The 15,711-nt window shown below is 41.7% G+C and overlaps 1 protein-coding gene across 1 annotated transcript; it reads right to left on the bottom strand.

Moving 5' to 3' along the window:
• Positions 1–2,095: 2,095 nt before the first annotated feature.
• On the bottom strand, positions 2,096–15,363 carry LOC122448583 (prostaglandin F synthase 1-like). The gene is made up of 10 exons (XM_043480007.1): positions 15,168–15,363; positions 14,070–14,203; positions 11,708–11,875; positions 11,287–11,403; positions 9,435–9,512; positions 8,899–9,021; positions 7,943–8,052; positions 6,762–6,927; positions 4,369–4,451; positions 2,096–2,307 (listed from the first exon to the last, which is right to left on the bottom strand). The coding sequence occupies exons 2-10, from the start codon at positions 14,151–14,153 to the stop codon at positions 2,265–2,267; spliced, it is 972 nt and encodes a 323-aa protein (XP_043335942.1). The 5' UTR covers positions 14,154–14,203; positions 15,168–15,363; the 3' UTR covers positions 2,096–2,264.
• Between the last annotated feature and the right edge of the window lie 348 nt (positions 15,364–15,711).

The raw sequence follows: 15,711 nt of genomic DNA, 5'->3' as shown, positions 1-15,711 counted from the left end.
TTCTGGCAGCACCAGGTACTCAGGAGAGTTAGCGGCTAGGGCAGCAGGAAATATAGTGTTCTAGAAGAGTATGGCAACCAGTATTGTCCAATACACTCCAGTATTCTTGCCTGGAGAGCCACCTGATAGAAAAGCCTGGCAAGCCACAGTCCACAGGGTCACAGAGAGTTGGGCATGACCAAAGGAACCCCGTGTGCATAGACACAAGACTTTTTTAGCCTGTGACAGCTCTGCCCCAGTGAGGGGTGAGCATGAAGGTGGCAGAGCTGCTTGGGTTGTGGGGACCATGGTGGTGCCAAGTGTGCAGGGATACGGACTGCCTGAGCCACTGGAGTATTGGCCCTATCAGAGTCTTTTTTCGAGCCTCTGGTACCTGACGATCAGAAGGCCTCTTCAGCTAGTCTTTGTCCATAGCTCAGCCCGTTCAGGCACTTAGAGGGCTCCCTTGCCTGGGGTCCTTCTCTGTTGTTCCATGCATCAGGCACATAGGAGGCCCCTCTCCCAGTGCCCCCGCCTTCCTGCCCCGGGCTGGGGACCTAGTCTGTAGATCGGCAAATCAGGCACTTAAAGGAGCACTCTGGGTGGGGTCCTCCTCTGTAGTTCCCTGCCTCAGGTGCTTAATGGGTCATCCTCTCTATTGTTCAGCTGTCCATGCTGGTGTGTGGGGAGAGAGAGGCTATGGTGATGACTCCATCCCCTATGCATGAATCAGCAGTATCACCTTGCTTCCATGTCTGCCTGGCTTTCCTCCACAGGCATTTCCCACCACAGTCTCCTCCCTCACATCCCCTCATCCGTCTCTCCACAGCAGCCCTTGCCTGGGATTGCTCCACAATCCCTAAGCTCCAGCTCCCAGCCATTGCACCTTCTAGGGGACTTGCATCCCTGTCCAGGATATGTATGGCTGCAGCAAGAACTGTCTGATTCTCATTCTATTCAGGCTACCACAGATCAACTGTTTCACATTCATTCTTAAATGTTTCTCTTCTGACTCAGACAATTGCCCCGCTGTGGGGACTGAACCCCTGTTTCACTTCCCCCATGCGCTGAGGGCAGGTCCAGTCCTACTAACACTCCAGTTATTCCCCCTCATTCCTTTGTTCTATGGAGTTTTGTGTGGTTCCATATATTCTTTTCCGCTGGTCAGGTCCTCCTGTCCACTCTCAGATGGTGTTCTGTATGCACTTCTGTTTCTGAAGGTGTATTCCTGATGTATCTGAGGAGAGAGATGTACTCCACGTCCACCTACTCATGTGCCATCTTGTTCCTCTACAGAGTGACTTTTTAAAAAAAACATCACCTCATGTAACTACTATGCTCAAAACCCAAAATGTAATTCTCCATTTCTCTCAGAGTAAAGTCCTTTCAAAAATCTACATGACACAGACCCCCCCCCCCCACCGGCTCTCTGGCCTTCTCTTCAGCTCCTCTCTCCCCAACTCACTAAACTCCACCCACATCAGCTGACTTGCTGGCCCTTAAATGTTACATGAATACTCATACTTCCTTGACTAGCATTTTCTGTTCCAGAGAAACGCAGGGAGCACTATCTGTATGTTTCAAGGCTCTTTCTTGTACAAATGAGAAGTTGTGTGGGATGAAGTATAGCTGGCTCCTCTGCCTAACAGATGTACAGAAATGAGAGAGGTTGTGTAGAAATATCTCTTACAGGCACTTACCCTTTTCTAACGGCTAAATATTCCTGACTCGTTCACAGTCTCAGCCTCCACTAGACTATCAACTCAATAATTTCTCATTTTAATTAATATCTACTGATAAAACAATTTCTAGGCAGACAATTAAGAAATTAAATTAATAAGATTTGCTGCCTTACAGTAAGCAAAATATAATGCTGGATTTGTAAGTCATATTTTTAACTTACCAAAATAATTATACTAAGTTAAAAAATAAGTATACAACCTGTAGATTGAAGATTCTTTCTCTTTGTAAATAAAACCTCACATTTGTATAGGAATATGCACCAAAGTATTATTAAAATGGCTAATCACAGCTTATTTTTATTTTTGATCCTTTGCCTTCTATTTCCTAATTTCCTGTAATTTGTATGTATTACCTTAATTATCAGAAAGAAGTATTCTTACTTTGAAGTCTTTATTGTTTCATAAAGTGTTAAATGTTTTAAAAGGAAAAGCAAGCGTTCAAAATTTCAGACACTTCATTTAAGCACCTCCGCCAACAACAAAAATCTTCTTCACTACCCTAGAAGCAAGACATTCTCAAAGAATCACGGTGAGAGCTGAGAGTCAATATTCTTCAGAGAATGGATAATCAGGGTGACCAACACCACTGAAAGAGAAGGAGAAGGATTCACTTATTAAATCAGTCATGTTATCATAGAGAACATTATTCTGTGAATGTGGTCAGAATGGGATAAAACTCTAAATCTACAAGCAGGTCCCTCCTTCTCCCCCAACAAACACAAATGCAGATGCCTGCTCCATGTGCACACAGCACCTGCACGTCCAGTCCCAACATTCATATGTAATATTCACTCCACAATGACAGGTAGTTTGACTCAGGTTACAATTTATAGGAGAGCACAAGATGTAGGACTAACTGTGGGGATCATTTCAGACACAGGTGGAACTTCTGTCCCTAGATGATGAGAAGAGTCACAGTGAACAAATTAGCTGCTCTTTTTCACACATTCATGGATAAGCAGATACTGAGAACCCCCCAAAATACAGGGTGTCCCCATTAAGGAATTTTTCATCTGTTGAAGAGATACCACATACACCTCAATAATCGCACAACACAAAGTGAGATCATTATTTTCTTACTTTATAATATATTAAAACACTGGTTATTCAGCAGTTAGTATTACTGCTCTTTTCCTTTTTTCCATGTTTGTGCTTTTCATTCTAATGTGTCCTTTTAAATTCAATTCATTATAAAGTGCATTTTTAGCAATTCCATGTTCCAGGAGCTGTGCTATTCAGTTGAGCCCACAAAGATAGGCACTCACAGCCTAATGATGGAAAACATAGAATTAAAAAGCCTTTGAGAACTTAAAAGCCTTTGAGTAGAGAAGAGGAGCTTTCCATGTTTGTTCCATGTATCATATCCTTTCTTAGAATCATGATATAGCTTTGTAACAACAGGGGCAGTTTTGAGATCTTTCACTGAAATTAAATCTTCATTTTCCCAATAATTTGTATTCTCATTTCTCAAAACTCCCTTTCAAATTTCTATTCTGTCTGTTCGATCCTGATCGCCTTCTTCAGGAGTTAGGCAGCTGGAGTTGGGTGTTAGTGACTAAGTCAAAGTCCAGGTGATAGGGGCTTCCAAAGGGATGTACCCCTGATGGACAGAAGCTACAGTGGGGTAAGTGTTGACTCAAAAAATCAAACACCCTACCGATCTTACCTGGGCATGTCCTGCTAAGGACGCAGAAGTCATTCACTGGAGGGTCAGTTAATGACCTACTTGTAATTCAGTTTTGTGAAATTATAAGGATGAGGAAATGGGAGTTGGAATAGGGAAAAAGGCCAATGAAGAGATCAATTTGAAATAAATGGACAATGTCTTGGAGAAGAAATGCTCATTAGGGAGAAAACCCATCAGACTCTTAGGGGACGGGGTGGAAGTAGGCCCCCTGTGACTTTGGAGCACTGATGCACATTGGCCTGCCTGGATCCCCTCCAGAAAAACATTAACATGACATTTCACAACTGTACATGGGCAAACATCAACGCAGGCTTCCCAGGTTGTTCAGTGGTAAAGGATCCCACTGCCCAGGCAGGAGACATGGGTCCAACCCCTGGGTTGGGAAGATCCCTTGGACAGGGAAATGCCTGGGAAATCCCATGGACAGAAGAGCCTGGTAGGCTACAGCCCATGGGGTTGAAAAAGAGTCAAACAGGACTTTACAACTGAACAACAAAAAAACATGAATGTAATGCATGATGGATTCATTATTATACAGCAATTATTAATATAATCATTTTCCCTTGATACAAAAAGAATTAAAGATGAAACATGTTCACAGGTCCCTGAAAGAATAGTGGGCTGCAGGCACTATGCACTTTGTGTTTCCTGGGACCCTCTGTCCTGAGAGGAGGTACACTAGGGATAGTGATTAGGGACACAGTGTAGTGAAATCACCATGATGTCTAATCTGGGGGTTCTACTGATGGGCTGTCCTGGGTTCAAGTCACATTTCTGATGGTCAGAGATGGAGCTCTGGAGGAAACCTCTGGTCTGAGGTCTGTAGGAAGCCCCTGGTTTACTACTACACTGAAAATCAGGACTCTCTTCCCAGAATTAAGCTTTTGAAAAGCTTTTCCTCCTGCTGACCTGCCTGCTACAGAAAACAGTGTATGTGTGAAATATCTGCAAATCACTTACAATAGTATCTCATTATATCTTATATTTCTGTTGATGCCATCAATTGCTTTCATGTCTTCTGGACTCAGTTCAAAGTCAAACACCTGGAAGGAAGGAACAGTCACATTAACCTCTCCCCCAAGGAGACAGCCTCCCGCCTGGGGACTGGAGGACTTTCCAGCTGGATAAAGACATGAGGAGGGGACAGGGAAGCCATGTCTGTCCTCAGCTTCCAGGAGAACAACCTGGGACCTTCTGCTGAGTTCTCACCTCTCCTTTACACACCTTCTCCTTCTCTGTCCACCTCACAAACATTACAGTGCATCAGTCCCTTATCTTTCTTAGTGAATCACTTGTGACAGAAAACAAACTAAAATCTTCTTTTTCCAAACACATTGCCTGTGGACACTCATGACTCAATACCTCAACCTGAGCTAACATTAAACTGATTAACTCTCCCCAACATGCTCTAAGGGTGATAACATTCAGCTGAAGCATTGTGGGAAGGAGGCTCCCTGTGAAAGCCTATTCAAGACTCTGATATCAAACTATTCATTATCTATGACTGAATCTAACAAAAACTTTATGTAAATGCATTTGTGGAGAAAGTTATGAAAAATGTTTAACATTAAAGAACACCTAGATAATTAAAAATTAATATCATATTCATGAAATGGAAAGCTCAATTCTGTAAAGAAATTCATTTTCTCCAAATGATCTAGTGCTTCAATGCAACATGATCCAAAGACTTGAGCATGTATTCTTCCCCAGAAGTTGGTAAAGTGATACTAAATTTTCAATAAAAGAGAGCTAAACAAAAGCAGTCAGGACATTCTTAAAAAATAAAAAATTATCATTCTGAAAAGCATACTTATTTTCCACTTTAATAACATGTTGCAGAAAACAGAATAGTTAAATAGAAGAGAGACACCAGAAATGTACTTCTGGAGACTTGATATATGACAGAGTTGACAATGAAAATCTGTGAGGAAATATGGAGCTTTAGGTTTAAATTTAAATATACCTAAAGATGTATGTATCTATTTTCATATTATCTTAGATAACCAGTTCCAGCTAGATTACAGAACCAAATTTAAATGGAAACACAGAAACAATTGATCAGGGGACAATTTCCATTCCCCTTGACTTGGCCTGACCTATAACCTGTGGCACTGAACAGTGATATTTCCCAGAAGTGCTGAGCCAGATCTGAGCCCAGACAGGAAGAGGATTTTTTCCCTAATCACTGACTTTGGATCACAGCACTGTGCTGAGATAAAGACCAAGTCAGTTTACCACAGTCTAGCCAAACGTATATGAAAAACTACGCAGAGAAGCATGCAGGCTCCTCTAACAAGAGCCACATCCAACTGCTAAAGCGGAACTGCTGAGCTGCTCTGCACTGAACTGCAAATGCATGAGAGAGCCCAGCCAAGAGGACAACAGCTTAGTTGAGTGTGGGCTGATTGTTAAACCACAGAATCAAGAGAAGCATAACTGATCTCTACATTAAATCCTGAAATTGGGGAGGGTTTTCTGTGCAGCTACACTAAGAGGACAATATTGGTCTCCCACACAGAAGTCAAAATAGAAACAACCAAGCTAAAGTGGATAAAGTCTTGAAGAGGAGCTTCTCAAAGGCAGAAACTCATGGAAATTAAATGTATGAAGATGAAACCTTGTTAGTATTCAGGGAAATACTCTGTTCACCCCTCCACCATGGTAAGGTACAAGGAGAAGCTTGTGACCTGAAGGAGGGCCCTCACCCAACCACACAAGCCCCCTGACCTCAAGACTCCAGCTTCACAAATGTGAGAAAGAAATTTCAATTTTTTTCTCAGCCACTCAATCTGTGGTATTTTGTTGGAGCAGTCCAAACAGCCTAAAAATTTCACAATTTCATCAATTGAGAACAAAGGAAATAAGATGTCATTTGCACAAGGTGACAGAATAAATTGCAGAAGTAACACTGGAAATAAATCTCTGTCATCTGTCTAAACTTGGCTCAGATGGTGAAGAATTGGCCTGCAATGCAGGAGATTCCAGTTTGATTCCTGGGTTGGGAAGATCCCCTGGAGGAGGGCATGGCAACCCACTCCAGTATTCTTGCCTAAAGAATCCCCATGGACAGACTAGCCTGGCAGGCTACAGTCCATGCAGTCACAAAGAGTCAGACAAGACTGAACAACTGAGCACACACATCTGTCCAATGTTAACCCTCTCCAGCCATGCCACATTTCCTGTTGCCACATCAGGAGGAGAAAACTACCAGGAATACACACAAGGCGTTCATGCACAGGGAGGAACAGGTGACTTGTCTTGACTCAAGGAAAGTCTTGAGAGACAGACAAAGAATGACCCTCGTGAAGGATATTCCTTAGGAGCCCTCTGCCCACAGCCCCACTCGTCATCACCTGTGTGTTCTCTTTGATCCGCTTCTTGTTGAAACTCTTGATCAGAACCACAATCCCACGTTGTATCTGGTAGCGAAGGGCAACCAGAGCTGGGGTCTGCTTGTTCTTTTTGGCAATGGCACAAAGAACTGGGTCCTCCAAGAGAACGGGGTGGTTCTGGTTCATCCTGGAAGGAAATTCAGAAATGCCAAGGAGCTAAGACTAAATTCTCAATTTCGAAGGAGGTTTCTCAAACAGACCAAGTAGGTCCACTCCAGGGACCAGCATCATCAGTATCACCCGGGATCTTGTTAGAAATACAAATTCCATGACTTAGTTGAAGACAAACTGAATCAGAATCTCAACTGGGTCACTTCCCATTCTGTGTTCACAAAGTTCTGCATGTAATTCAGATTCATGATTGAGTTGAAATCACGCCTGCCAAACTCGTGGAATTTTTCCTTTACTTCTCAGTGATTATTTTTCTTTGATAATCAAGACCATGAGTAGAGAAAGAGAAGAAAAATACAAGAAAAAATTCTAATGTTACTTTTCTAGGCTTTGATAAAACCTGAGTAGTCCCAGAATGACAGTCATTTATTTCATCATTATTCTCCTACAGATGTTTACATAACTGGTTCAAATTGAAATTTTTTCTAGCATGACAGACCTAGGAGTTACATATTATTGTCCCAATTTTAGACATAAGGTAAGTGAAGTTTGGATCCTCTATTTTTAGAAATGTGTTCATCAGTTAATAAGCAAAATCATGACATAAGCTTGGGTTTCTGGTCTCAACTGGGAGATTATATACAGATTTTAATGTAATTGATGAATCTACAAGCAGGAGACCTGGGTTGGATCTCTGAGTCAGAAAGATCCCCTGGGGAAGGGAATGGCTACCCACTTCATTATTCTTGCCTGGAAAATCCCAGGACAGAGGAGTTTGGTGGGCTACAGACTATGAGGTTGCAAAGAGTCAGACACAACAAGCAACAACTTTTTCACACAAGCTGATACAGTGTAGAGAAACTGTCTGGGTGATGAGAAGATAAAAGAGAAAAAATCAGTCCACCCTTCCCCTTTTTTCCCCCTGCTTATGAGAGTTATCTCCTGACCACTGAGTACTGTATGATTTAAACCATTTCATCAAAAACTGAATTTTAGGTAAACACCGTGTTGTCTTTCTTAGGGTTCATTACCATCCTTTTACTCTTTGGGATCCCAGAGCACTATAGGCAACAAGAACAATATCGTGTGACTTGCAGAAATTCAGCAGTTTACTCTGGTTGAGATAAGGGTGACATTCCACCTGTAGAATGCCAAGAGAGAAGAGTGTCAGATTATATGGAAAAGTAATATTAATACAACAGAAAATTTAAAAGTTTTAAAAATGCTAAAGGAAAAACTATAACTTCAATGTAAACTTGAAATATCGACATCAAGATAAAAATAGAGAAAAGTGTGCTTAAAAGTTAGTTTTATGATAGACATGGATGAGAGAACCATTCCAAGCTTGAGTAATCACAAGGTGAGCTCTACATATGAGTAAATGTTTCTGAGTAAATATTTTATTGACTGTTAGTATCACCATGAGCCGTTAACTTCAGCCTTTCAACTGGATGACTTTCATAGTTTTCAGCACATTTTCGGTACTGAAGACCCAGAAAAGGTGAAACATTGAAACTAAGGATTCAGCCATCCAAACCCCACGCAAATTTTAAACCAATATTACCTGATTTATCTTTCTTTACACCCCATGCCATGTTTTCGTGGTCCTCCTTCTTGTCCACAATTCCCTCCCAGGCAATTTTAACATCCATTTCTGGACACCCTTTAGACTCAGGTAAACACCACCTTCCTCTAAGTTTTGGGTGACTAGTCCAAACCGTCTTCACCTCCTTTACCTTTCCTCAGTCTCCACCAAAATTTAGCAGGACCCCCTCCCCAGCTTTTCCACCCAGACTTTATCAAACAGAGATACCACTGTGGGTTCTATTCACAATGTTCCATAAATACAGAGGCTCTACTCTCTAGAATATTCTGTCCACAAAGAATGATGACCAGGAAGAACAGGAGGGAAGGGCAGACAGACATCAGGCTCCAGTGCAAGAAAGAGGTTCTGAAGAGCAGGAAAGAGAGGACCGGAGCTGCTCACCTGGTTGCAGACGGGCTTGTACTTGAGCCCCGGCTTGTTCAGGATCTTCTCCAGCTGCTTGTGGTTGAAGTTGGACACCCCAATGGACTTGGTCAGCCCTGCGTCCTTACACTTCTCCAGGGCCTGGGGAGGAAGGGGTGGTGAGCAGTCATTTAGAATGGGCAACAGAGCAAAAATAAATGCTGAAAAATTATCTGTCAACAGGGTCACCCGTCAAGAATTAGCATTGATTATCAAGAGGAAAAAAGAAGTTGTGACACAAAAACAATTACCATTTCCTCCTTAGAAAAATCCCTGAGAAGACATATCATATGGAAGGAAAGAGATGCCTGTCTTCACTGTCCCATATTCTCCTCCTTTGTTCCTCTCTGTGAGCATTCCAGCAATGGTTTCCTCCCCAAAACCCCAGCACCACAACCCTTAGATTCATGAACTGCTGATTCTGATGGTCCACAGCCTATTCTCACAGATGGAAGAAATGAAGGAGGTTCCCCCTCTCCTGGCTCCTCCCCTGATTTTCTCCTCCCCAGACTCACCTCCCACGTGCGACAGAGATCCACTGAGTCTAATATTATTTTTCCATTTTCATCTTTTGGAAGCAATTCCTCCCCTGTCTGGAATAGAAGTAGTCATTTTAGAGATGTCACAAAGTAGTATCTCTACATTTAGCCTGGCTGCTTGGCACCAGGTAGTAAACCTTCATGAAGTAGGTATTATTATATTCTGGATACTAGTATTTGCAAAGTGATTTGCATATATGGAGTTGTAAGCAATGTCTTTAGGAGGGAGGCTTATTCTAATCTCTTATACTTTATATATATATATATGTTGTAATAGATATGTGGGTTTTTTTTTGTTTTTTTTTTTGTTTTTTTTGGTGTATTCTGTGTGGCTTCAGTGGTAGGTAGTGTTTCTAGGTCCTAAAAGGGGATTCCCATGACTTTTGTGGAGTTTGTGTGTTCCTTATACTTGTCTCTTTTGAAATGCTTCTCTTGAGCTGGAAAAGGCAGTAAGTTACATGACATAATTTCCAGAATAAAAATTTCAATCTTGATATGACTAGATAATCAAACTTCCTTTTCCATCTGATCATCAGAAGCCCTAGAGCAGGCATGTGAACCAGCAAGGTTCTCTTTAGGTTGATATGGAATATGGAAGATCCAGACGTGCTCTCAAACATTCATGACCATGAGGCTTGAGCTGCCCCAAGACCATATTTGCCACCAATCAAAAATGTCACCAATGTTCAGTAAAAATAAAGCAAATCATGACCAATGCCATGATGTGTCTGTGTGCTAAGTTGATTCAGTTGTTTCTGACTCTTTGTGTCCCCATGGACTGTAGCCCACCAAGCTCCTCTGTCCATGGGATTCTCCAGGCAAGAATACTAGAGTGGGTTGCCATTCTCTCCTCCAGGGGATCTTCCCAACCCAGAGATTGAACCCACATCTCCTGCAGCTTCTGCATTGCAGGCAGATTCTTTACTGATGAGCCACACGAGAAGCCTCCAATGCCATGATAAGAGATAGGAAAAATAGACATTTCTGAAGAGTACAGCAAATCCTTAAATCTATCCATGATTTGGACTTCCCATCTACATAGTCATCTAAGCTATTTTGCATAAGATGGCTTGAGTAGATTTCTGTAACTTAAAATCAAGAGTTCTAGATAACACAGTTTTTTGTTGTTGTAGTTTCATTGTGGGTTGTTTCTTTTTTTTTTTTTTTTTTTTGTCTCAGGCTTGTGGGATCTTAGTTCCCCAAACATGGATTGTACTCCTTCCCTCAACTCAACTTGCCTCAGCAGTGAAAGCATGGAGTCGTAACTATTGGACTGCCAGGAAATTCCTGTCTACATAATAATACAGTTCTTAAAGTCTAAGTGCAGTCTACAAACTTCATCATGAAGACAAGCAACAGTGTAGGCAAGGTTTCCCAAGTCCCTATGATGTCTGCTAGTTTTAGACCCATCCAGATGGAGCACCACCAAATCTGCTAAACTCAAAAGGGTGAAAGAGGAGAAGAACTCATCACATTCAATGTAAGATTATGTCATTGCTCATCATGGCTGCACCAAACTCTTGTTTCATGAAATCCCTGGAGATTCAGGAGTCATATTCAGGACTGTGTGCAGAACTCACCTGTTTCTATTTCCTCAAGTTTTTAAGGCAGACACTGAGAGATTCTTTAACTCCTTTCTCTGGGAGGTGTGTAAGGGATTCAAAGAAATTCAGTAAAAAGATGATCCTGAATGATTATTAGGGGGATTTTACTCTAGTGAGACCCTCCCTACAACCTACTAAGATAGATCTTAATTCAACCATCCATGCAAGTTGATACACATTCTAAAAAAAGAAGTAAAATAGAAGCGATCATACAAATTTCCAACCTTCATGGCCACTGGGAAATGAATGATATAGAGATCAACATAATCCAGTTGAAGATCTTTCAGTGACTTTTCCAAGGCTGGTCGGACCAAATCTGGTTGAAGGAAAGTGCACCAAAGCTGTAGAGATTAAAGAATGGAAGCTGTGTTAATAATACTTCAGGAAATTTTTTGGGGGGGGAGGGGGGCTTACCACATGGCTTTTGGGATATTACTTCACTGACCAAGGATTGAACCTGGGCTCATGGCAATAAAGCACTGTGTCTTAACCATTGGAACACCAGGGAATTCCAATACTTTAGGAATGTAAGAATAAACATGGGTCACCAAACAACTCTTCACCAAACAATAATCCTATTATATAATAGTCACCTGGGCACAATCTGTTGCCCACATGTGCACACGCACAACACACACACAGCACCTTTGAAGTATAGAAAATGTCTTCTCTCTTCACAGTGCCATCTGCAATCTTGCTTCGAATGGCTTGGCCAACCTGCTCTTCATTTTGGTACAGATGAGCAGAGTCAATATGGCGGAACCCAATCTCTATAGCAAATTTGGTTGCCTCCAGAGCTTCACTCTTAGGAACCTACATGAGCAACAAAGGTAGTACTTACATATTCACGTGGTTAAAAGATTGCTAAAGCACAAGCTTTAATCTTCCCCAGATTCAACTTTTCTTTGGGTAGTTCTGTATGCGTGGTGATGAACCCATAACAGTTTGCTGAACGTTCCTGGTCAGTAATTAAATAAACACCCAGGAACTCATCAACCCCAGGCGATTAGTGGTTGATCACAGGTATCAGAGGACCCGAAGGCCACCTCCAGGTTCAGTGATTTGCTGTTAGAACCCAATGGACTAAACATAAAGTTGTAGTCATGGATAGGATTTACACTGTGAGATGTTTGAGGCAAAATTGACAAAGGTATAAGATGTATGGTAAAAGCATCAAGAAACAAGCTGGAAGCTTCTATGACTTCTGGCTACCACTGAAGCCACACAGAATACGCCAAAAAAATGTATCTATTCAAGGTATACAAAGTGATATTTTCATATAAGTGCAAGTGTGCTTAGTTGCTTCAGTCATGTCCAACTCTTTGCCACCCTATGGCAACCGTAGCCCACCAGGCTCCTCTGTTCAAGGGATTCTCCATGCAAAAATCCTGAAGTGGATGGCTATGCTCTCCTCCAGGGGATCATCCCAACCCAGGGATCAAATCCTTAACCTTTTATGTCTCCTGCATTGGCAGGTGGGTTCTTTACAACCAGCACCAAGTGGCACTAGTGCTAAAGCAGTGTAAGTACTGCTTATAATCACTCACTGTTATTGATGATCACAATCAAGCTACCAGGAGATCCATCACCTCACATAGCTAACTTTTGAGGGTGTTTGTGAGAACACTGAAGATCTGCTCTCTTAGCAAATCTCAAGATAGAATCCATTATTATTAACTGGAGTCACCGTGCTGAACATCAGGGGTCAAGACTTATTCATCTCAAACTGAAGGTCTGTCCCTTTGACCAACATCTTTCCCTTTTTCCCAGCCTTGTCCTCAACTTCTGGTCACCATTCCTCTACTCTCTTCTTCTGTGAGTTCCACTTTTTTAGATTTCACCCATATAGAGATCATGAAGTTTTGTCTTTCTATTTCTGGCTTCTCTCATTTAACTTAATGTTCTCCAGGTTGATCTGTGTGGTTGCAAATGGCAGGATTAACTTTGTTTTTAATGCTGCATAATACTCCATTTCTTTTTATGTGATTCAGAATCTTCCCTGTTTCAAGGAACTAGATGATTGGTCTAACTTCCCTCTGTTGGGTCTAGTCCTGGTTTTTCTTAAATACTCAGGTATTTGGGACTGTACCAAGGAATGAACCAGTGAGCTTCAGTATAGCCTGGTCCCTTCCCTCCTCTCATCCCACTTTGCACTACAAGGAAACAAGCCCTGTCTTCTGTCTTGAAAGAGTCTCTGAATATTTCCTTCTGTTTTATAGATGAAGAAGTGAGACACATAGTTTAAGGACCAGTCAGACCCTTGTCACAGCTACATACTCTAAAGACCAGATGGACAGCAAACTTTCTGGCTTCCAGTCTAGACACTTGTCCACTAGCCCCTCATGTCCAAGCACTGAAAACTATACTTTAATAAAAAGACACTGCAAAACCCAAGAAAACATTACAAAGCCTGGCCTGTAAGACTGTAGCTTATCCCCTCAAATGACACTAGAATTCCCATTAGAAGAAGTAGTCAACAGAAACAGAGGTACAGGGTAAAATACAGCTGGAGTGTGTCTGGTCTGGGACCAAGCAGACACCCCACAGTAGAAAAGCAATTCTCTCCCATTAGTTTTCAGCCATTTCATCTTCAGGACCTTTTACCTCAAACATTTCTCTGGGTCATGTCTTTTTGGAAGATGGAAGGAGGTTTGGAACTAACAAAATACACAGAGAAACCCGACCATTGCAATCCCCCTCAGAGCAAAGCAGCTTACAGTCAGTGTTCTCGACACCCAAGTCTCGCCTCTTCTACAGAGCTGGGGAAGAGATGGAAACTGGAGGGGAACCCAGAGTAATCTGCAGGTAAGCACAGCCTCAGACCCTGATGCAGCGTGGAGACTGGATGCTCTCTTCCCTTTCACAGGGCATGGTTCTAGCCTGGTTAGTGAAACCACGTGACCCTCCCACAATCACCCAGGAACTCAATGCTTGACAACCCAAGTCCCCTTCCTTTCATGTCACATCCACTACTGTTTATATCTCAACCCCAAACCACTACTCTTACCTCCTCAGGTGCATAGGTTCCAAATTCCAGGACAGGAATGAAGTAGCCATCATTAAGCTTCACCTTCTGGCTTTTGAGATCCATTGTCTGTTGCTCCTCTGACTAAGCAGAGTGATTTGATTTTTTTCTTCAACCTTCACAAGTTATAAATAACAGAAAGGTAACACACCAGCTGCACCGTCCAATGATAGCACATATATTATAGAAGGAATAGGATTAAACCCGTACACATGGAGTAAGAAGAGGATTGAAGTGAGTTAAGCAACCTGTTTCCTTTTTTAATCCGTATAACCTTAAGTATCATGTAATGATGAGACTGGCTGAACAATTATTGACCATATGCCAAACTTCCACACAGCAATTGTTGTTCATTTTTCTATTATGAAGCCCAATCTCAATCAAACATCAATTGAAACAACTATCTTTCAGAACAAACATACACACATACACAAATCACACAAACTAAAAGTGTTTAATATGCATTTTTTAAATGTTACCTCTTAATAAAGAATCAAAACTTCAAATGAAACTAAATTTGCCTTTTTACATTTCCCTCGAGCAAAATTATTTGCTTTATAGATCTGACAGTGGTGAAATCCTGAACAGAATATGGAAACCAGACATTTTGGCAAAATACTTATTGGAGGTTAATTATTAACAGCTTTAGGATACCATGTGCAGTGTACAAACAGACTCTTGAGTGTTTATACCTTGTACCTAGGTATATAACTTCTAGAGTACTCTCATAGTGTAACTGATACATATTTTACATAATATACTATCTTGTACAACATTATTCATAAGAGGAAAACCTATAAAAAATTGACAAATTTGGGACAGAAAAGGAAACTGTGATGCACTGATACTTGGGGACATTGTGAAGACAAATAAAATTTAACATGTACAGTGATACCAGCAAAATGGTGAGTTAGGAGGACTGATTTCTCCCTTGGGAAGGCAAGAAAAGGAAGAGAAGGCAGCTGAAAAACCTCATAGGAGTTCTGGGAAACAGTCACAGATATACAGCAACAAAGTGAACACACAACTAGGAAAAATCCAGACTAGAATGGTAGGAAATTTCACCATGTATTTACTCACACGTACTCTCCTCCTGCCTGGGGCAGTGCAGTCTTGATCAGCTCCCAGTTGCCTCCCTCAAACCAGAGTAATCACGGAAAACCTTATCAGCAACCTACTTCGGGGGTGCCTGGAGACTGGTGTCTGTTTTACCGAGCTTAAACAGAAGAGCAGCTGGGATGGGTATTACAGCTGCCAGGGTGCTATATACGGGGCCGGCGACAAAGGAATAAGGGTGGAGACATAGACTATATTGTGTATTAATAAAATCCTAAGTAGAACTGGGGTGTGGATTTGGGGAGATAGTAAGGCACTCAAAAACAGTCATAAGTACACCGGATTCAAAAAGCCACCCAGATGCTGACTCAGAAATGAACTGAATTGCCCTAAACTTTCCTGTTGGGCTGATACAAGGACTGAGAGCATGCCAAGCAAACTAGTGAAAGCCAATCAGGACAAGGAATCAAATCTACCGAGAGTGAGTATTTGCCCATTGTTTCAAGTATCCAACTACGAACACATACACACACACACACACATACAGGAACACACACACACACAGAGA

The sequence above is a fragment of the Cervus canadensis genome, chromosome 10 (assembly GCF_019320065.1).
Source record: "Cervus canadensis isolate Bull #8, Minnesota chromosome 10, ASM1932006v1, whole genome shotgun sequence".
Lineage (NCBI taxonomy): Eukaryota > Metazoa > Chordata > Mammalia > Artiodactyla > Cervidae > Cervus > Cervus canadensis.
This window is presented reverse-complemented; position numbering and strand designations above follow the sequence as displayed.

Coding starts and splice junctions, on each gene's coding strand:
- LOC122448583 (XM_043480007.1), bottom strand. CDS start 14,153: ATGGATCTCAAAAGCCAGAAGGTGAAGCTTAATGATGGCTACTTCATT. Junction 8,053..8,898: donor ACAAGCCCGTCTGCAACCAG/GTGAGCAGCTCC, acceptor GGCATTCTACAG/GTGGAATGTCACCCTTATCT. Junction 2,308..4,368: donor AGATATAATGAGATACTATT/GTAAGTGATTTG, acceptor CTTCTCTTTCAG/TGGTGTTGGTCACCCTGATT.